Source organism: Nicotiana sylvestris, chromosome 1 (assembly GCF_000393655.2).
Source record: "Nicotiana sylvestris chromosome 1, ASM39365v2, whole genome shotgun sequence".
NCBI lineage: Eukaryota > Viridiplantae > Streptophyta > Magnoliopsida > Solanales > Solanaceae > Nicotiana > Nicotiana sylvestris.
In genome coordinates this window covers 123,775,887-123,797,365 of record NC_091057.1, presented here as the reverse complement: position 1 = coordinate 123,797,365, position 21,479 = coordinate 123,775,887, and the positions used below count along the sequence as shown (strand labels likewise).

At 34.2% G+C, this 21,479-nt stretch overlaps 3 protein-coding genes across 4 annotated transcripts; 1 reads left to right on the top strand and 2 right to left on the bottom strand.

Annotated features, from left to right (window-relative positions):
- Positions 1-1,378: 1,378 nt before the first annotated feature.
- Positions 1,379-1,942, bottom strand: LOC104221975 (uncharacterized). Its single transcript, XM_009773137.2, has one exon. It carries the CDS (start codon positions 1,940-1,942, stop codon positions 1,379-1,381), a length of 564 nt encoding a protein of 187 aa, XP_009771439.2.
- Positions 1,943-5,374: 3,432 nt separating this feature from the next.
- On the top strand, positions 5,375-5,872 carry LOC104221974 (uncharacterized). The gene has a single exon (XM_009773136.2). The coding sequence runs from the start codon at positions 5,375-5,377 to the stop codon at positions 5,870-5,872; it is 498 nt and encodes a 165-aa protein (XP_009771438.2).
- A 2,220-nt stretch (positions 5,873-8,092) lies between these two features.
- On the bottom strand, positions 8,093-19,353 carry LOC104221972 (DExH-box ATP-dependent RNA helicase DExH9-like). Of its 2 annotated transcripts, XM_009773134.2 has the most exons (15): positions 19,290-19,353; positions 18,899-19,189; positions 18,369-18,569; positions 18,059-18,277; positions 15,734-16,072; positions 15,313-15,417; positions 14,981-15,091; positions 14,143-14,393; positions 13,070-13,193; positions 12,704-12,986; positions 12,469-12,623; positions 10,245-10,394; positions 9,910-10,142; positions 8,951-9,215; positions 8,093-8,623 (listed from the first exon to the last, which is right to left on the bottom strand). In XM_009773134.2, the coding sequence occupies exons 2-15, from the start codon at positions 19,163-19,165 to the stop codon at positions 8,345-8,347; spliced, it is 2,982 nt and encodes a 993-aa protein (XP_009771436.1). In that variant the 5' UTR covers positions 19,166-19,189; positions 19,290-19,353; the 3' UTR covers positions 8,093-8,344. The 2 variants fall into 2 exon arrangements, with proteins under 2 accessions (XP_009771436.1, XP_009771435.1); XM_009773133.2 differs by having other exon boundaries at positions 18,899-19,305.
- Positions 19,354-21,479: the final 2,126 nt, after the last annotated feature.

The following is a 21,479-nucleotide window of genomic DNA, read 5'->3' as shown; positions in this document are numbered from 1 at the left end:
TATTTGTGCCATTAATTTTGCAAACGCGAGGTTGCGAGATGACAATAGGCACAAATGGGACCATCTAGAAGATGCATCTATTAAGACCATAAAATATCTAAACAACCCACTAGGTGAGTGAATAGGTCCACAAATGTCCCCTTGTATATGTTCCAAAAACGCAGAGGACTCAATTCCAACCTTTGTTGGTGATGGTCTAATAATTAACTTGCCTTGATAACAAGAAGTGCAAGAAAATTCATTATTTAAAAGAATCTTTAAATTCTTTAATGAATGTCCATTTGAGTTTTCTATAATTCGTCTCATCATAATTGATCCAGGGTGTTCCAATCGATCATGCTAAAGTACAAAAGTATTGGAATCAGTAACCTTTTGGTTTACGGTAGAATGTGTCTCAATTGCACTAATTCTTGTCCAATACAGGCCACAAAATAAAGATGAGAACTTCTCAATAACCCTCTTTTGTCCAGAGACATTCTTGGTAATGATGAGATATTCAAGATTATTCCCATCTATTGTCTCAATATGATATCCATTTCGACGGATATCTTTAAAACTCAACAAGTTCCTCTTGGACTTGGAGGAGAACATTGCATTCCCTATGATAAGTATTGTTCCCTTAGGCAGAGTTATAGTAGCTCTTCCAGAGCCTTCAATTAATTTACTACTACCAGAAATTGTAGTAACATCTGCCTTACACATACTTAAATGAGAGAAATATTTCTTCTCTTTGAATATTGTATGTGTCGTACATGAATCAACTAAACAAATATTTTTACAATTTAACTTTGATCCAAGTTTGCTTTGAGAGATATCATATTTGCTGCAAACGTAAATAAAGTAGGCAATTTATTATGCATAAATGAACAAAGATTTGTTGTTGAATTCCCTAAAGGTAAGGATCATGTTCCTATACACTTTATAACCCACAATCTGGTAGGATCAATATCACTTTGACGTTATTGGAGTAATAAATATTAATTAAAAAATTAATAGTACAAAACTTTTGTATTCTTACGTGTGTATTCTTAAACACAAATCATTGTAAAGTGTGTTGCATTATATTTGCCCAATACCATAATTAATTACCAGTTCAAACACCACAATCACAATAGTACATCAATGATAATCACCATGCGCAAAACGAATACGATTTCATACCGCAGCGTTCATGTTGTATCAGCAGCCACATAATTAAGTAATATCAAATAATAGTAATTATTTAAAATGAATATTAGAACGATATTTAGTCAAAATGAACTAACATTATTTTATAAAATAAATAATATTAATGACTACTACTCATGTAAAGAACTATGGTTACATGATGTTTATTCACTAGCTACTAAGAATAGGCGAAAAATAAAAATAAAACTACTCAATTTTCTTTAACCACAGATCCATCACCAATCAAGTGGTCTATTTTTCCATCAGGGCACTCAAAGAAGTCTGCCACATCTAAGTGGGTGATGTCAAATTCATTGTCATAGACAAGATTAGCTTCATGGCCTTTATTCTTTAGAGATGCTTGATAAAGCTCAACCAAATGTCTTGGTACACGACAAATATTTGCCCAATGGCCTTTTCCACCGCAATGATAACATTCGGTTTTTGAACCATTTGCTTTTGGTTTCTCATCTTTCCCTTTCCACTTTTGGTGGTTATTTTTCTTTGGGGGCTGATCAACACTAGGAAAATTTCTTCCTTGTCCACGGCCACGACCATGCACACGACCACGACCACGAATAGGGTCACGGCCTTTTCCACGCTTAGCATAATGGGAATATACTTCATCCACTTCAGGTAATGGTGTAGACCCAGCGGGCCGATTTTCGTGATTTCTCATGAGCAAGTCATTGTTTCGCTCAGCCACAAGGAGAAAAGAAATCAACTCAGAGTACTTTTTGAAACCTTTCTCTCTGTATTGCTGTTGCAAGACCATATTGGAGGCATGAAACGTTGTGAACGTTTTTCAAGAATATCATAATCAGTGATAGTATCTCCACAGAGTTTCAATTTAGAAGTAATTCTGAACATCACAGAATTATATTCAGAAATAGACTTAAAGTCTTGGAGCCTCAGATGAGCCCAATCATATCGTGTTTGTGGAAGAGTGACCAACTTTAAGTTGTCATATCTTTCCTTTAAGCCATTCCAAAAAACAAGTGGATCTTTGACTGTGAGATATTCTATTTTCAACCCTTCATCAAGGTGATGGCGCAAGAAAATCAAGGCCTTAGCACAGTCTTGGGTGGATGCTTTAGTTTTGTCTTTAATGGCGTCTCCAAGACCCATTGCATCTAAATGGATTTCAGCATCCAACACCCATGTCATATAGTTCTTGCCCGAAATTTCAAGGGCAACGAACTTTCTTTTCATAATACCAGTCATAATTAAAAGAGGAGAAAAGTTGTACCTTAATCTTCTTGAGACGGTAGAGTCTCGTGCTGATAACATGTTATAAAACAATAAAAGTAGAAGAATAATATTGCAGAGAAAGAAAGAGAGGAAATTCTTATTGAATTTTGGGATGATTTATAATAGGGTAAGACCCCTCTATTTATAGGGTAAAATGACTTAGCCACAAAGTAAAACTCTCTACAAGATAGGCATTCACTCTAAATAGAATTTTATTCATAACATTTCCAAAATTTTTGTACTTTTTTTATTTTTTCTACAAACACTAATATTGTGTAATTTGAAATAAACATATAAAATCTATTATTAAAAATTTTGGGACTTAAATCACGGCTTTACTAGTCTCCTACTAGAGCCACTTGTTTACCCCTGGTATTCTTAGTCAAATTTTTATAGAGTCTCAATTAAGATAAGACTTATACAACAATGACAAGAACATTAAAGACAGTAAATGTGTCATTTAGTTACCAAATGTGAATAAAGCTGATTGAATAATACCTTCATGATGGGGTAGTGGTCTGTAATAATTATTGACGTAATTAAAGGTGGCTCAACGGAACCAGAGGCCTAAAACATAATATATTAAAAGACCCTGAAACTTCTTTCATAAAATTCATATAATAAACAAATAAAATCTTAAATGACTTTGACCTAGTGGTGAGAGCACAATATATGATGTGTGAGTTAGGCACATATCATGTGGTATTGAAATTTCCCCTTAAATGAAAATGGCAAAGGGGTGAACCCATTGTTCATCTTGTTTTGAACCTTGCGACACTTGTTTCAAAAAAAAATTAGTTAAAGATAAGACACAAAAGAACTTGCTTTCTGATACGTGGATCAATCAAAATGTGACAAAAAGGAATATTTCATTTAGAAAATATGAGTTGAACTTAGAAAGAAAATCGTGAGAAACATGAAAAATTATTATACATAAAGGAAGAAAAATACAATTAATGAGAAGCTAAATATATTATTTAATTTAGAGAGAAAAAAAATTATCCTATTAACTCACTCAATCTTACTTGTATTATTTTAAAATATATTAAAATTTAAATTTTTTTATTAATAATTATATAATAATATATTAATGATTCATATTTTTGGGGGCTTAAACATTTGGAGGCATTAGGCAAGGGTTTTACTTGCCTTTCCCTAGAGTTGCTTTTGCAAAGACTATAATTGTGTAGTATTATAATAGGCAAAATACTAGATAAATATTCAATTTTCGCCTCAATTGTTAATATGACAATTAAACTTACTCAATGATCAAATATACATTTTAACTTGACTCAAGTATGTCTCATAGACACTCAAATCTGACTTGGCACAATAGGTGTGTCGTCTTCACATTTGAGCGTATGAGATGTTATTTTGACCAATTTTCAGCAAAAAAAAAAAAAAAGAAAAATTCTATTTCATTCCAAGTGCCCATCCCCAATCGTTCTCTATCTTCTATTTCTTTCTCTTAACATCCACATCCCATAAAAGATGTCCACCAGTGAGGCCTTAAACTCTTCTATCGCCATTAAACCCTCTTCAACTAGAGAGCCAAAATTCTTTACGTCTAATAATTGTTTTTTTTTTTGGGGGGGGGGGCTTAACCCAACTATTGTTCTTTCTTCCTCCAACTATTTGTATTTGTTATACCACGATAGAAGTAACGAACTGAAAAAATTCATTAGTTAATATTTAAAAAGTAAAATTTATATAAGCTGGGATTCGTGGGGGTGGGTGAGGGCCTCTTTTTTCCAGTTAAAATGTTTCGTTTTTCTTTCTCTCTTGTTTTTATATGAATTTTACATGTCATTTGCTAATTGTTACTTTGCCACATCACTCGCGCTTGGAGCACATGCGTAAGATCGCTCGGACCAGGGTTGTCAAGTTGAACTGTCAACATGATCATTGAGTAAGTTTAAATGTTTGTTTATATATTTTGCTATTATAATATTATTATCAAAAACACTCATCATAGATAGGATTCTTAAGCAGTTTTAAGTTGTTCAACTTTCACTTTTCATATTTGAATTGGTCAACATTAATTTTGCCTCAAATATTTGTAATCTTGACCTTTAAAAGTTAAATTGTATAATGTAATGGAATTATAGGAAAGAAAGAATAAAAAGAAAAAAAAAGAAAAAAGACACTCATCGTAAAAATAAATTAATATTTTTCGGAAAAGAAAAGGATGTATTTTGTTTTGTTTTAAGAAAAGAAAATTCTTACTTCTCGAATCATTGTACATTGCAATTTAAATAAGAAATTCTTTCTCCAACTCTAAGAAGCCTTTTACCACGTATGCATCTGATCATATATGTATTATCTATCCCAAATACTCTGAGCCCCTTTTCAACTTGTTTAGAACCATAAATTCCAAAAAAAATTATTTTTTTCTTAAACTTCATGCTCGGTCAAACAGATTCATATAAATTAGAACGGAGGGAGTAGTACGTATTACTCTATTAGTACAAAAAACTTAAATTCACAATCGTAACGGTGGGAGGAAGAGCGTGGCATAGAATTATTTCTATATCATTATTGAAGTAGACAAAGAAGATGGGGCGAAATAGTGAGCAAACAACAACAACAACCCAGTGGAATCTCACAAATGGGGCCTGGGGAAGATAGTGTCAAGTGTGAACGCAGACTTTACCCCAATTCTAGAAGAATTCCTGTTCTAGAGGAATAGAGAGGTTGTTTCCGAAAAGGCCCTCGGCTAAATAGTCAGCAAATAATGCAAGATTAGCACTAACAATGTTCTTTTTCAAAAAGTTGATGGAGCTATCTAAAGGTAACGGTCATGAAATTTGAAAAAAGCTTCACATTGTATCATTTTCTTAACGGATAGTGTATCATATAATCCTCATCTCTGTATTCCCTTTTTTTTTGAGCATTTTGGTTTTCACATCACAACAATCATCTTCGACACTCTCACTATTGAGGAAAAACAAAGCCAATGAAGTTAACAAAAGCAATGAAGAAACTCAAGTTCTGGTCAAGAAAGAAGAAGAAAAAGAGAGCTCCTCTTCTTGAACAACCACCATCACCGCCACCACCATTGCTCTCCTGCTATTATCAATGCCCTTATAATTACCCAATTCAGCCGTCAGCACCGCCCTTGCCGCCTTGGTTCGAGTACGAGCAGCAGCAATTACATGACTCCATTTTCACAACAGAGCAAGGTTCAACTTCGACATCAGCAAATCTAAACCAAACTCATGGCACTAATTCTCAGCACTCCAATAATGTTAGTGAGATCAATCAACCAAAGGCAACACCGTCGGATAATATTAGTACTAGTACTTTGCCTCAACAGTATATGGTTCCGAATCAAGTGTATGGTGTACCTGTGACAACAGAAGCAAGAACAGAGAGAGCTGGTGGAGCTTTTGGGTGTGTGATCAATTTATTCAGGTGTTTCTTTCCGTGTTTTCATATTCGAGAATTAAAGTAAGCCGTGTGGAAGGCTGAAGCAAAGCATATAATATCAGGCTACCATTTCCTTGCAAAATTGAGCTTCCTATTTCTTGTATATTAAAGTTATTCAGGAGTGATTTTTTTATCGACTTAATCATTTAGGTCAAGTAACTTTGAAAACATAAATGGATGCAAGGTTGTTTTATTCATGAATGTGAATGTCATGCCTCAGCAACAAAACCTCACCCATAGATATGGGGTATTATCACTTTTAGCCTGTATCAGAAACTATTTACGTTCCGTAGCCAAAAGGTGTATAAGATTTGTATAATTTTTGTGTATATATATATATATTTATACTATATTAAAAGCGTGAAGACCCTTAGCGAAATGTCTCGTCTTTTTTACCCTTTAAGAATTAATTTTGCACTAGACAAAATAGTCATTTAACTCATTTTCCTAATATTTAGGACTTGAAAATTAATTACTATATTTTAAGTATTAAATCATTCCTTATTTAAATTGGGTAGAAAATCCTAAAATTTAGGACTTTAAAATCAATTTAATTTTTACCTTATATTTAACAGTTAAATGAATTAAAATTTTATGCATTAAAATCTTTCTTATTTGAATTATGCAGAAAGTTCTACCATTTACAACTTTAAAACTGTTTAGAGTTTACTTTATACAAATCTATGTTTAGGAGTTTAAAATTAATTAAAATTTTACTTATTAATTTTTTTCTTATTTAAATTATGTAAAAAGTCCAAAACCTTTAAAAATATTAAGAGTTTATTTTATGTAAATCTTACACTTAAAAACTTATATTATATTAAAAGCACAAAGGCCCTTGGCGAAATATGTTCGTATTTTTTACCCTTTTAAAATTAGAGTTCACCCTAGACAAAAAAGTTATTTAATTATCTCCCTAAGATTTAGGACCTTTAAATTAACTAATTTTTTGAAGAATTTAAAATAAACTATATAACCATATTCTATTTACCAACGCCATATCTTTTAGACAAGATAATTACTTTCGTTGTCTTTTAATTTTGATACAAAGTTAGAAAGATTCTAAGTCTATATGAACGAATACTATGTATCTTGATTACAAAAAACAAATATTACCGCCATGTAAGAAATAGACATATAGATTTCAAGGGGGAAAAAAGACTCAACTCGAGAAAAAAATCATAACATATTTTAAATCTTTAAATCTGTTTGTTATATAAAAATAATTTATTTTCTACATAAAATATTTATTTTAGAATGTTGACAAATTAAATTAGGTTTTATTTATTATTCTTCATGGAAATGGAAAACTAATTATACTTACTTATAATCTATAGTCGTAATAAATATTGTTTACTAAACCTTCCTCTACATTAGAAAAATCAATTCTTTAAATATATAATTCTCTTTCTACATAAAATATTTGTGTTAGAATCTTAAAGATAAATTAATTGTGAAAATGTTACCATTTATTTTAAAGCTTCATTATTTTTTGTATTCATTATTTGATAATTAATAATAAAAAAATGTTATTATTTCCTTGTAGGGTGATTTTAGGAATGCACTATATCTCCTTTTCAAAAATTTAAGTTATTATTCAATTTTTCAAGCTTTTAATATTTTTAAAAAAAATAATAACTATTTAATTAATATTATTGGATAAAGATCTAAGAAAATTTGCTTAAAGAACAACTTCCTGAAGACTGGCCTAATTAGGTGACTGAAGTTTTATGAAAAATTACATTATTTAGTAGATATATTTGGGAATGTAGTGACGCATCTACCGAATAAACTATCAGGTTAAATATTTATATCCAATAGTTAAAGTTTATAATATTTTGATGAAATAAAAATTTTGACAAATTGTGACGTAATATAGTACTATCATTGGTCTAATTGATAGTCGAAATTTGTATTACTTGTATTCCAAAGAGATGTTAGACGAGATACAACAGCATGACATATTTATTTCTTATTTCACAAGATATTATATTATATAACTAATTCAACTATATTCATCATCTTTGTATGTTAAGAAGATATTGTTTCAATGTATACAATAATTTATTTATTTATTTTATATATTTTATATTGAATGACGCAAAACACACGTACACTAAAGCTAGTATATATATTCCCTATATATGTGTGTAGTAGGTAAATCAATGTCTAATTCTTACGGAACACATATGTCAAAAATTATACTCTATTACATTGAATAAAATGAATTTTTTGGGCAAGTAAATGAAATGAATTTGTATTTCATATAAAAGGAAAATTCCAGAAAATTGACAAAACCGAAACAAAATCTGACTGTATGCAGTTTGGCTTAATTTGTATATCTAATGAATCGACATAGTTGGTTTGGTCTCGATTTACATAAAAACGGAACCATGATCACTCCTACACTTAAGTCGCATAAATAGTGGGCATCACCTCCACCTAACCTAAACCTCTGTATATGGACACCATTGACGGAAATGCCTCAATTTTATATCTACAAATACAGAGATGCCGCAAAGACAATGTCCCTCTTGATCTTGGCTACAGCCTCTTTAAATTTTGCCTCATGCTTTTCATCCCCAACGGCTTTTGCAGCTTCTATTAGCTGCTGAAGAACTTCCTCCAGTCTCCTGATAGCCCTGATTAAACTGCCCTCAAACACCTGAGTAATCTCCATTATTTCATAAAACTTAGATCCTTTAGCCCACGCATAGACAGCCTCCATGATATCAGGCCGGAATGAACTCACAAAGTTCTCAACGTCTATTTGGACCTATTGAAAGCACAATGGAGTTAAGACAAAATGGTAAACAAGAAAGTGATACTTTGCATGACAAATCTCTACCAAGTAGTTGCTCTTTTGGTTGCAGATTATGGAGGGTCTTCGGTAATTAGTTTCTCAATTCACATTAACAATTGAATCAGATTCAACAAATTAAACTCATGTTACTAATTCAAATCGCTGATAACGTAGAAAATGTTTAATAGTGCCCGAAAAACTGAAAGTTAGATAATAACCCAATGACATGTTCATTCAGCTATTGTATTTAATACCATAATTATCAAGCTTTATCAGCATAATTACTCAGATGATGCATACCTTGCTCTCGAGCTGAACTTTTGCAACCCTTCGAGCTGTATCTTGTAACTGCGCAAAGAGCAACTCTAGCTCTTCTCTGGGCTTCTGAGTATCCTGAAGCTTTTCTTGCCACACAAAACAAGAGAGAAGAGAGACAAGCTCCTCCACTTTAATTTTCTCGAAGGTCCCATTATACATCAATTCACTCAAGGTCAACTCATCTGCGCTGCTGATTAAACAGACAACGTTCCCTTTAGACTCCAGGACATCATCACTTTTGATGTATCTGCATAATTCCCACCTCATAAGAACCTTCATGCAATTGACCAATCAGAGCAAAGTCATAGAGAACATAATTCTGGGGCAAGAAACCATGAGAGAATACATAACATGATGAAGAAGCACATACCATACCAAACAGAGGAACCAAAGTGTATGTCAGAAACATAGATGGTTCAATAACTCCGCTGAGGTCTCTTTTGCATTAATGTTTATCTTAAGTTTAAAAAAAAAAAAAGCATTTGCCATACCACATAGAAATAGAATTAACAACAATTCTTTGCAAGGTTCTCTCTTAAAAGCAGGCTACTTATCTGTAGCTCATAGTCTACACTGTCAAATCCAAATATACCCATGAAAGTACCCAGATATCAAAGGAAAAGGATCTGAATTGGATTTGGGAGGATGATGGGCTCATTACAACACTAGAAGCATTTTATATGTTTAGTACACCTTTGAAAGGGTAAAACAATTGGCAATATAATACTGATGAAAAAATGGAGAAGAAAAAATAAAAAATAAATAAAGCAGTTCAACTGTTAAAAGTTTCAGTAACTTTATGAGAGGAAACAAAAACAATACGAAAAGCATGTTACTCCTCTAATTCTGACAGCTGCAATAGCCAACACAGCGCAACTTCAAAGAAGAAACACAGTCTGCAAAACCAATATAAGGTTGGTAAGATAGAGAGGTGAATATACCCGAGTCTCCTGAGAACTCTTTTCCTTGCTTTAAGTTCATCTTTGAACGCTAAGGCTTTTGAAGTACGCATTGCTCTCTTAATTGATCTGATTTTGCCAGTAAGTTCTTTCTTCTTATGCAAAACCTTAAGCTTTTCTTTTATGAGGGGAGACGTTGCTATCTTGTGCTCTTCAAACAGACTCTCCAAGGCTTCTATCTTACTTGAAGCCTTCCTGTACGTGCTACTTTGAACCTGCAGAACAAGCATCAAATGAACACCAAGCTAATATGCCAGCAGGTTAATACCAGCAAGTCGGGGGGTGGTGATGGGAGAGATATAAGCTCTGCTTTTGACCTTCATGTCATCTTCCGGGTGTAAGAGAGGCATGCCCTCTCTTGAAAATCTTTTGAGAACTTCAGAAACCTTCTTTAGTGTATTTTCTCGAACTTCCGAAGGCAAAAGATCCTTTGGTATCACAAGACGGACACTGCTCAAACTATCAATCTGTCAATAATTTGTTTAGCAGAAAATACATCAGGTACACCAATAAGTGAACAACAAGTCTAAATTTAATTTGCATGAACGACATTGTAATTAAATTCTCACTTTCATGACCTGCTAGAGAGCAGATACATGCAACACATGATTAGATGAGAAACGATTTTCAAAATCTATGACAAATCCCAGCATTCAGATGCAGAAAGAGAAGGCAGAAGACCAGAAAAATTAAAACAAAGAAGTGACGACACTGCAAAAGTAGAAACAGGACTAGGGTGTTACCGGAATGATTAGCAGTTAAAACATCATCTACACTGTAACTCCATCCATAATAGTTTGGTAGTAGTTAAGGTAATACAGGAGGATGTAGATCAAAATAACCTGACTTAAAAGGTGTAGCAGGAATGTTCTCCTCTTAATTTTTCCCTTTTTGAAAGTAAGGTTGCACTGAGAAATGACAAATTACCAAGACTACCGAATTTGTTCCAACAATATGTACAGAGGAATATATTGTTACCTTTCTCAAAAATATGCACAGATGAGTATCAAGAGGAAATTGCAGATCTATTTGTACTTCAGCACCAAGAAAGAATCAGCTATGCTTTATCTAAGTAGTTTTTTGGCGAAATACATAAACGGCCCCTTGAAGTTGTCCTAGACGACCAACTGAACACCTCAACTGAGCCTATTTTCAGTTGGACACTTCTTCTCCACTAAAGTACGACCACGTGAACCCTTCACGCTGACATGGCAAAGTGTGTGCTTTATACTCAATTCTAAGCGCGTGAAACCCTCAAAATTAAGGTTTTTTTTCTCTTTCTTTTAAATTTAACTTTATTTTATGTGGGTCCCATTATATTTTATTTTCCACACATTAATTTTACTTTCTTCCCAAAATATTCCATCTTCACCAAACCTCTTCTTCACCACATCTAAATCAAACAAAATCCACATTTTTAAATTTTAATCAGTTACAACAATGAACAATCCGATCCAAGCAGCCATGAATTTCTAGTTTGAACAGCTTGAAGATTGCCTGATGATTTAGGCTACGACTCAAAACACGCAAACAGAAATCACAAATGCTCAATTTAGCTGCTTCAAATATTGGAATAAAGAATTAATCTACATCTGTCCTTTTGTTACCTTTCTCAAAATATTAGTAAATCTGTTTTTAACATCACTGACGATTCAGCTAAGCCAACTACATTTCATTTTGATAAGAATCAGGAAAATATTTGGTAAGCTAATTCACCTTTCCAACATGATTCAAAGGATTAAGATCGGACTCAAATCTGTTGCATTTGCTCAATATCAAGGGACTGAAACACAAGAAAGAGGTTTTTCTTCCATAAAAAGAAAAAATTGTTGAAGTGAAATTCCGATTGAAGAAGGGTGAGTGGTGTGTTTGAACTTTTTTTTTTTTTTTGCAATTTCCCCTCTTCTGCAAAATAGTTGCTGAAGAAAACTGGAGACGGGGAGGAAGGGCTGGAGACGAGATGGTTCTGCTGGTGAAAATCTTCACTTAAGTGGGTTAGGATGATTTTTTATTTGGGTTTGAGAAAGAAAAACGTGTAGGGGGTTTTGGCAGCCATGGTGACCAATTAATTAGGGTGGGCAGATGTTCTTTGGGTAGGAAAGTTAATAGATAATCTTTTTTTTAAAAAACAAATACAAGTGCCATTTAATGATTTGTCCGTTTGACATGTCATCCGCAATTGTAATACACGCATGAGGTTTGTTGGTCTCTGGTGTTTAGTTGACCTACTTTATTAAAGGCAAGAAGTGTCCAACTGAAAATAGGCTCAGTTGAGGTGTTCAATTGGTCGTTGAGGACAACTTCAAGGGGCCGTTTATGTATTTCGCCTAGTTTTTTAGCTGAAATGTAATTTGTGAAGGACTTCTGCAACTAAAATGTAGTCTGCAAGTCGCAAACCTACCATCTCTCACTAGCACAGGTATAGGTAACTCTATCCAGTAAGGCTTAGGCTCAAGGGAAAAATTTTCCTAGCATCTTAACTTACAAAATTTAGTGTATCATCAGATATTGCTAGCAGCAAAATATGCATAAGGAGCTTACCTGGGACAAAGGAAGAGAAACAACAGCTGGTTCCCCGGCATTCTTCAACGGGACAATTTTAATTGTCTTTCTACCAACCTCATCCTTCTGCACTATACATCTCGTAAGTACATCTATCGTATAGTTTGCATCCTCCGGTTTTTTGTTTGCATCATCTGAACATAACATTCGACTAAAGGTTAAGAATCTAACTTGCAAGAGAACCCAACTACTGTCCAATTAAATATCATCTCACCTTCAGAAAGACCTTTCACCCTTTCAAAATTAATTATTACTCCCCATGTGACCTCTTCTTTGATGGAGAAGGTTGGAACATCATCATCAATCTTCGTACACTCAATGCATACAAGCCTACCAGGCTGCAAGAATGGCAAGCAATATTTTGGAGATAAAACAATGTTACGTACATCCTTCTTTAAGCTCTTATATTGTTCTAGAAGACTATAGTATCTCTCAAGGCTATCTTCTTCTTCAATCACAATTGAGTCTCTCTCCTCTTCAAGAATTTTTGCTTGTTTCTGGCAAGAAAACGGAAAAAATAAAAACAAAGCCTAAAAGAACTTTAGAGAGAGGGAGCCAAGAGTTGAGCCAATTGACAAACCTCAAGATCAGGAATTGCACGATCTGCTTGAAATTGATAGAACGAGTCACGGAGAAGATCTTTAGGATCAGCATCTTTACACCGTATTTGATTTAAAAGCATGTTATAGCTTAAATGGAAGGCACTGACATACACAAACAAGGAGTCAAAACACAACGTTGGAAGTGATACGATGATTAAGAAAACTTTTGTCTGTGTGTGGTGGGAGATAGGGTGACAAATAAGACAATGCTGAAACGGCTGTGTTCATCAATTTAACCAATTATTCATTTTTTAGTAGTGTCAAATAGCTGCATAGTTGTCGTCAATGCATTATTTGCAGTCTAGATATACACATGACATAAATATTAATCAATGTCTTTTTTTCCTTTACGCACTGCTTCTTAATGGAAAAGAACATATTTCTGATCCTCTAAGAGGAAGAAAGATATTTTACTCAGGGTGTTTGGAAGATAACTACCCCCAGAAGGTAATTTGTTTCAGCTTGACAGCACTCTATGAAGCATGTTTGACTCGAGATAATCTCAGCAGAAGGAACATACCCATTGTTAACAGATGCTACGTGCCAACACAGTATAGAAACCAACAGTCACCTCCTACTACACTGCTCAGATGCTACAGATATCTGGAACACGCTCTTTTCAGTTTTTGGACGAAGTTGGCTCATGCTAAGGATACCTACATATTCTTGGAAAATTGATATATACATCAGGACAATCTGGATTTTTTTTTTTTGAATGGAAATCTGGAAACGCTTCATGCCTGTATTTTTTGGTGTGTCAGGACAGAAAGGAAAGAAGATGTTTTGATCTATCAACTCCTAATCAGACTCTCAAGGCCAAGTGCCTTCTATTTCTATAGCTGGAGTAATTTCCCCCGTAAATTCCCCTGACACTTTTTTGGACTTTGTAGCTCCTTATCTTTAGCATAGGGCACATCGTAATGGAACTAACAAACTCGCTTTGGTTCTTACTATCTTTTGTACTATTTGCATCTGCTTGATGCCATTAATGAAACCACTTCACCAAAAAAAAAAAAAGTTCTCGACATAAATGAGTAGTCAAAAGTGGCACCTGTTTAATGCATCAGCACTTCCTTTTAGCATGGATTTCACTGTAGGAGGTTCAAGCTTCTCATCAACCATAAGGATGCAGATCCCACGTTCATCAATCCCCCGACGACCAGCACGACCACTCATCTGAATATACTCACCACTGGATATCCACCTAAACTTGTCTCCATCAAATTTACGAACATTTGTGAAGACAACAGTTTTTGCAGGCATGTTCAGACCTATACTGAAGGTCTCTGTGGCAAACAAACACTGCAAGAAAATCATATAGAGTTACATGATCCGAATTGAGCTTAGAAGAGTCTCTTACGGAGGATAAAAGTATACCGAAACTTTTATGCATATATCAGTGCAGCTGCACAAGTATCTGTGTATCTATGACTTCAGAGGTACTTTGAGATGAGGTAAACAAATCTGGAAGAAGAAAAAAAGAGATGATATATATTCCTCTGGCACCTTCATAGAATATTAGAATGATGACAGAAGTATTTCGATGGAGAGGCTTAGCAGGCATTGAACGCTTAAACAGAAGTGTCGGTCCCAACTAAAACAGGAGAGTGGTCAACTATGAACAAGAACTTTCTAGCCAATATAGAAGGCAACATTAATAACCAAAGCATCATTCTATCACTTAGTTGAGTTATTAATATGCCTGCATAGAACATTCTAATCTACTCTATAACTGCAGAAAAATTTCAGGACATAAGATAAATATATCTTTAAATGCAAACATAAAGTTAATCAACTTCTTGGATTGAATGAAGTCAAGTAGTAACATAAAAATCCTTCTCCTAATAGGATTAATTCTTTGAAGCAATTAAAAATTATTTTCTCCCTGCCTTGATGAATCCTTCTTGGAACAGGATTTCAATCACTTCTTTCAATATAGGAAGCAAACCAGAATGATGCACACCAATTCCACGTTTCAAAAGGGGAAGCATATTTGAAACCTGCAATGTCAATTATCAACAACCAGTCATTAGTAAGAACTCTTTCCAAACATCAAGAACATGAAGCAATAAATTTATCGCATAACTGAACCATCCCAGGAATACATGGTGGGGAAACAATGGTAGTACTTAGTAGGAAAAGAATCTCAGTGTTTCACTTGTAACCACATATTAAATCTCACCTAGGGCAACTATAATAAAAAAAAATATAAGATGCTTACCTGCGGTAGCTTTTTATCATCATCCGATAAAATGTCCATAGCACTCCAAAAAATAGTTTCAATATTCACCTTCTCATCATCATTGTTAAGATCCATTTTAGCCATCTATTTCCATATTGAAAAGGCAGAATAGTTAGCGCATTAAGCAAGACTTAGACAGAAATAGATGTTCTCATGTGCCAGCAAACAAGTACATATAATTCTACACAATGGAAAGCTGGTTCAAAGGTGGATAGAACAAAATATACTTCTACAGAATGAATATCATTTCAAAAGTTGATGGCATGTTCTCTTCTCTCTGAACCAGATGAAAAGGGGATATTACAGAGAAGAAATTAGGAAACTTGTATGTTGGTTTGCCAACCTCACACAGAATAGCCATCTAAGAATTATTCGCTTCAGCAAAAGACACAAAACATACCTGCATTGCTAGAAATTCACACTCTCTTTTGCTGAAGCTGAAACATATTACAGGATCATATTGCCGCTGAATAATCATTTTAACCATCTTGAATATGTCACTATCTTCACCAGATTTGCCAACAACCAGACCCTTCTGCCACTTGCCGTTCTCTCTTTTCTTATCCCCTTCATTGGCTGGAACTAGAGCATTTAAAGCTTTCTGAAAACTATCCTCACGAAACTTCCCTTTTTCATCAACCACCAAGTATAATCCATCACCACCAGAAGGAAATATATAATGCTGAAGTGGTGTGGGTCTGTAGTCCGTATAAACAATGTGACATGGTTGCTGATGGACCTGCACTATGACAAACCAGGTTAATATCCGACCATAAGATTCATAAACAGGTTAAACTTTCAGAAATTAGTATCTCATCAAAACAAGGATAATTCAAGATCACTCTTTCTTAGTGGTGAACTATTTCAATAATAAAAGCTCTCCTCATCATCTCCCATTGTGGATAACTTGATACCTCAAGTCTGGGCTGGCCAGAATAACTGGTATACAGCTATTGATTTGCATGCAGTGTCACAAAAAGAGGAGAGAGATTCATGAGACATGGGTCTCCTGGAAGATGGAGAAAGAGAGGCAAGGAATTAGGGTAAACCCCCTAAGCTTCTACCTTATTTAAGTTTCTTTTGCAGGTTTCCAGGATGAACTAATGGTCCAGCTGAACCTAGATAATGGCTTTGTGCCCGTATGCCAATCTTTAATCTACAACTCTTTGATTGGATTCTCTCTCAAAGCATCACCCTACAATCTAGATTAGCCCATGCTCCAATGTATTTATGTTCTTCACTAAAGGGAAATGAGGCCATAAATGACCATCGTATACTTGGGCACGGTCGATATACATCACATAAAGTACGCATAATATAACAGGCAAACGTTCTATTTTTCCTAATTATAAGTAGCAGGCAAAGATTACAACATTTCTCTTAAACCTCGAGTGTAACATCTCGTAATCAAATAACAAGAAAAAAATTAGAGGATGTCACACTCAAGATTTCAAAAAATATGCTAGTTCACTGCATATCATATAGCAATCAATAAACTACACATCAAATCAAACTAAATAGGGATTCACAATAAAGCAAGGTTTAGAGGACACAAGATAGAAACCAAGCAATTTAGGAGTTCAACACTGACTCGTGAACACCATAAATGTCAGATTATTTGAATTATTGATGAAACAAAGCCAAATCTTCTTCACCCTTCAATACATAACTCTAACATGTCCCCACATATCCAAAAAAAAAAAAAAAAGTGCCACCATCCTCCATATCTAAACAAGTGCAAAAACTATCTACTTCGTGAAGCAGTTTATGAAGGAAGCAAGATTTGTTTTTTTATATTACTTTCAAGACTTGAGCAACGTCATTAAGACAAACAAATTCTTAAACAGAAGACCAAAAGCAATCAAGAAATACATTACTCCAATTACTCCCTCCGTTTCAATTTATATGACACACTTTCCTTATTAGTCTATTCCAAAAAAAAATTACACATTTCTATATTTGAAAATAATTTAACTTTAAACTTTTCATTCTACCCATTTCACCCTTAATGAGCAATTTTTATTGCGCCACACAAATGTCATGACCCCACAAAGCTTTTATCCCTTCATACTACAAGTGTCAAAAACCTTCCTTTTTTCTTAAACTCCATACCAAGTCAAACCTAAGTTGCGCGGACTCTTCGATTTTGGTGACGTCCCCATCCCAATACGAGACGGGGACGGGAGCGGGATACGTCCCGGATTCGGTCTACTGACTTCACTTTGACCAGAGTCCATCGACAAATTTGGAAGAAAAATTGAGATTTTGATTTCTCAAAATCAAAAATAAAACAGATTTAGGAGAATGAAAGAATAATGTCCATCTTGGAGAATGAAAATTGAATTCTACAATATTCATGTAAATTTTTCACAGAATATCTCTCAAAATTTACAATATTTTTATAGCTCTATTTTTTATTAGCCGAATCCCCGCACCCTTATCCATATCCGGATCTGCAACCCTGAATCTTAAAATTTAGATTTTGCCGAATCTGGTACTCGGATCCGTCCCGTATCGGATACCTGCACCCGAGTCCGAACAACTTAGAGTCAAACTAAGTCATATAAATTAAAACAGAGGGAGTATATCGTAAGAATCGCTCCAATAAATTTTCGGTTGTTGTCATTGATATTAAAGTAGGACACCCTATCCATGAACATATCAAATGGTTTCTAGCATCAAGCATGCTAATCAATATCAATGTGTTTATACAAGTTATTGATACCTTTGCAACCCAATCCGCAAACTCTTTAGCATTGGGCACCGTGGCCGAGAGGAACACAAAACGAGAATTTTTCGGGGCCATAACAATACTTTCCTCCCAAACCACACCTCTTTCTCTGTCACGCATGTAATGTACCTCATCAAAAATAACCCAAGCCACCTCCCTTATAACATCTGATCCGTTGTACTGCATACTACGCCAGATCTCTGTAGTCATTACCTGAAACCAAATCATACCTTAGCCTCCCCTGAAACCCCAGCATGAATAAGAAAAATTATGAGCAAATGCATCGAACAAAAACTGGGTATACCAAGCAAGAAGCATTTGGATCAATCGTGACATCTCCGGTCATCAAACCCACATCTGAAAACTCCTCTTTGAATTCTCTATACTTCTGATTACTAAGAGCCTTAATTGGTGAAGTATATACTACTCGCTGGTTATTCTTCAGACACATGGCAATCGCATACAATGCAACAACTGTCTTTCCAGCTGACGTGTGTGCTGATACCTACGGACACAACTTCAAATTCAGTCCCACCACCATTAAATATAAAATAATCTTAACTAAGATGTATGTGAGATAAGTGTCAAATTTCAGAGAAACTGAAAAAACTTTAATTTGCCCTAGATGACATTATTTGTTACTCATGATACGGGCCGAATAAAGACCCCAACTAATTCGCCATTTAAACTTATCTTGATTGATTGATTAATTCATACAACAACTACGCCTCAATCCCAAGCAAGTTGAGTTGGCTATATGAATATGTATTACTGGCTGCCAGCCTGCTGCATTGATTAAATTAAATTAACTATTGGGAAAAAAAGTAAGCTTACCATGACGGATTCGCCATTATTAAGGCAATTGATAGCTTCGGATTGAAAAGGGTCAAGGGTAAAAGGGAACTCTTTAGCAGGTTTTGAGTCTTGTTGAGGCAAAGTTGAAGCAGCAGAGGGAATATAGCCTTCTGGGTATGATACATCATGCACACATGCAACTGCTTCATCCACTAAACCACTTTGTTTCATCTGTTTACTTGGAGGAAGTATAATATTACCCTCATTATTTGAGAATTCTTGCGACTTCCTCTTAAAAGAACCCATCTTTCACTATTATTAATCCACAACCTAAAACAATTCAATGAAAGAAAGCCGTATTCAGTCAATGAAAACCCTAAACTATTTTAGAACATGTACAATATAAGAAATCAGTAAGGGTGAGGCAAACCAAGGGCGGCCGCGGCTCTAGGGTCTTCTCTCACCTTAGGCCCCCAAATAAGTCATTGATCCTTCCCCTTCCTCGGTTTGCTTTTGGCAAGCCCATTAAAAAAATACTAATTTCTATATAAAAATACCTCTCACTTTTAATTAAGTATTTAATATGAGAAGTAAAAAAAACTTTTCAGAGATATATATAAGGATAAATTTGTAAAAACAAATTGAATTCTTTCTTGATTATATAAATGGACATTTATTTTGGACCAAAATAAAAAAGCAAATTGGTCACTTAATGTGGACCGGGGTGAGTATATATGTAATTTATATTTATACAATTATTGATAAAATATTTTAAATTTTAATATTTATCTAAAATTTGGTAGATGTAAGATTGAATGAGTTAATACGATAAAACATTTCTCTCACTAAATTAAATAATATATTTACATTCTCATCAATTCTATTTTTCTTTTTTTCATATTTCTAATTTCAATTCAGATTCTCTAAAATAGCTTCTTCTTCTTTTTTGTCACATTTGATTGATCCACACATCAATAAGCAAGCTCTTTTATGTCTCATTTTTTTTTAACTAAGAAATCCAGAGACAAGTATCGTAAGGTTCAAAATACGATCGATAATAGGCTCAATCCTTTTATCATTTTCACTTAATGCTATATTTTTGTATAGGGGAGAATTCAATACCATATGACTTGCGCATAAACTGCGTATTATATGTTATTTTCTTACCACTTTTTTGTCTCAATACTATATGGATTTTATGAAAGAAATTTCAGTGTCTTTTAATATATTTTAGTTTTAAGCCACCAATTCCGCTGAGTCGCCCTCATTAATGATCACCAATTATTTATAGATCACTGCCTTATGAACGTGTTATTCAACCAGCCTCGTTCATATTTGGCAATTAAATAACACATTCACTAATTGTTAACTTATGTTAATTGAGACTCTATAAAATTTGATTGAGAATATCAGGGGATGGACATGTGGCTCAAGTAGTAGACTGGTAAAGCTTTAATTTACGTCCCCTTAATTTTTTAATAATGAATTTTATGATTTTGTTTCAAGTTAGACAATGTTAAAGTTTGAAAAAAAAAACTTGGACAAAAGAAAGAAAAAAAAATATCTACTCTTTAACACTAAAAATATTTTAGAACTTTGAATTAAATTACTTAAATCTTCACATTAATAAATATATATATTTTTACAACAACATCAAAGGTAAACAATATATATTTAAGAATATTATACTATAAATAACAAGTATGAAAAAATGGCAACACTAACTTTTTTCTTCATATGTGTGTGTATATGTACTAATTAGAAAAGTATAAGGTCTTCGATTAAAATTTCGCGTTAGGCCACAAATTTTATGGAACCGCCCTTGAGGCAAACGAACCTTGTTCGTAAAGAAGAGATAAAACGTTTTAACTATTGAAGAAACACTTCCACAAACTCTAAATTAGGAGTTGAAATGGGCAACCCTTTTTAATAAATATTGGTGAAATTCAGCTTCTTTGTCTCTCAACTCTCAATTAAAATAAAGGAGGTCGGCGGTTGCAGTTGGAGGTCGTGGTGGCGACGTTTTCCTCAGTCATATTTCTAAGGCGGGGAGAGGGGGAAAGAGACGTAAAACTACACATGGTTACCTATAAGTAAGGGTGGCAAATGGGCGAGTTGGGTTAAATTTGGGCGAGTCAAAATGGGTTAGGTCAATAAATGGGTTATTGCCCAACCCAGCCCAAAGTGTACTTGGGCTAAGATGGGTTGAGTCAAGATGGGCTAAACAATGGGTCATAACCCAACCCGCCCAACTTGACCCATGTTTTAAAACCATGCTCATCTTTCATAAAAAAAGTCTTTTACCTTAAAATGTGTAAGTTGAAAAACATTTTGGGGGTGGGGGTGGGTGGACAATGCAGAAAAACGAAAAAGAAAATAGAAAATTGAAAATACCAAAAAAAATGTACAAAATTATTTTTTTTGAGGGGAGGGGAGGGGGCGGAGGGGGTAGGTATGTGTAAAAAATAAAAATACAAAAAAAAAACTTTTTTGGATTTTCATTGAGTTTTGGTGGGGTTAGGGGGTAGGGTGGGTGCTGCAGAAAATTAAAAAAAATAGAAAATTGAAGATACAAACAAAAAAGTAATTTTTTTAGGGGGTTTCCGCGCGGGGGAGGGGG

What these genes read in the sequence shown, in the direction of transcription:
- LOC104221975 (XM_009773137.2), bottom strand. Translation starts at nt 1,942, where the DNA reads ATGGTCTTGCAACAGCAATACAGAGAGAAAGGTTTCAAAAAGTACTCT.
- LOC104221972 (XM_009773134.2), bottom strand. Translation starts at nt 19,165, where the DNA reads ATGGGTTCTTTTAAGAGGAAGTCGCAAGAATTCTCAAATAATGAGGGT. An exon ending in ATAATGGCGAATCCGTCATG is followed by an intron (nt 18,570 to 18,898) that starts GTAAGCTTACTT and finishes TTGTGTCCGTAG; the next exon opens with GTATCAGCACACACGTCAGC. An exon ending in GTGCAATTCCTGATCTTGAG is followed by an intron (nt 12,987 to 13,069) that starts GTTTGTCAATTG and finishes TTTTCTTGCCAG; the next exon opens with AAACAAGCAAAAATTCTTGA.
- LOC104221974 (XM_009773136.2), top strand. Translation starts at nt 5,375, where the DNA reads ATGAAGTTAACAAAAGCAATGAAGAAACTCAAGTTCTGGTCAAGAAAG.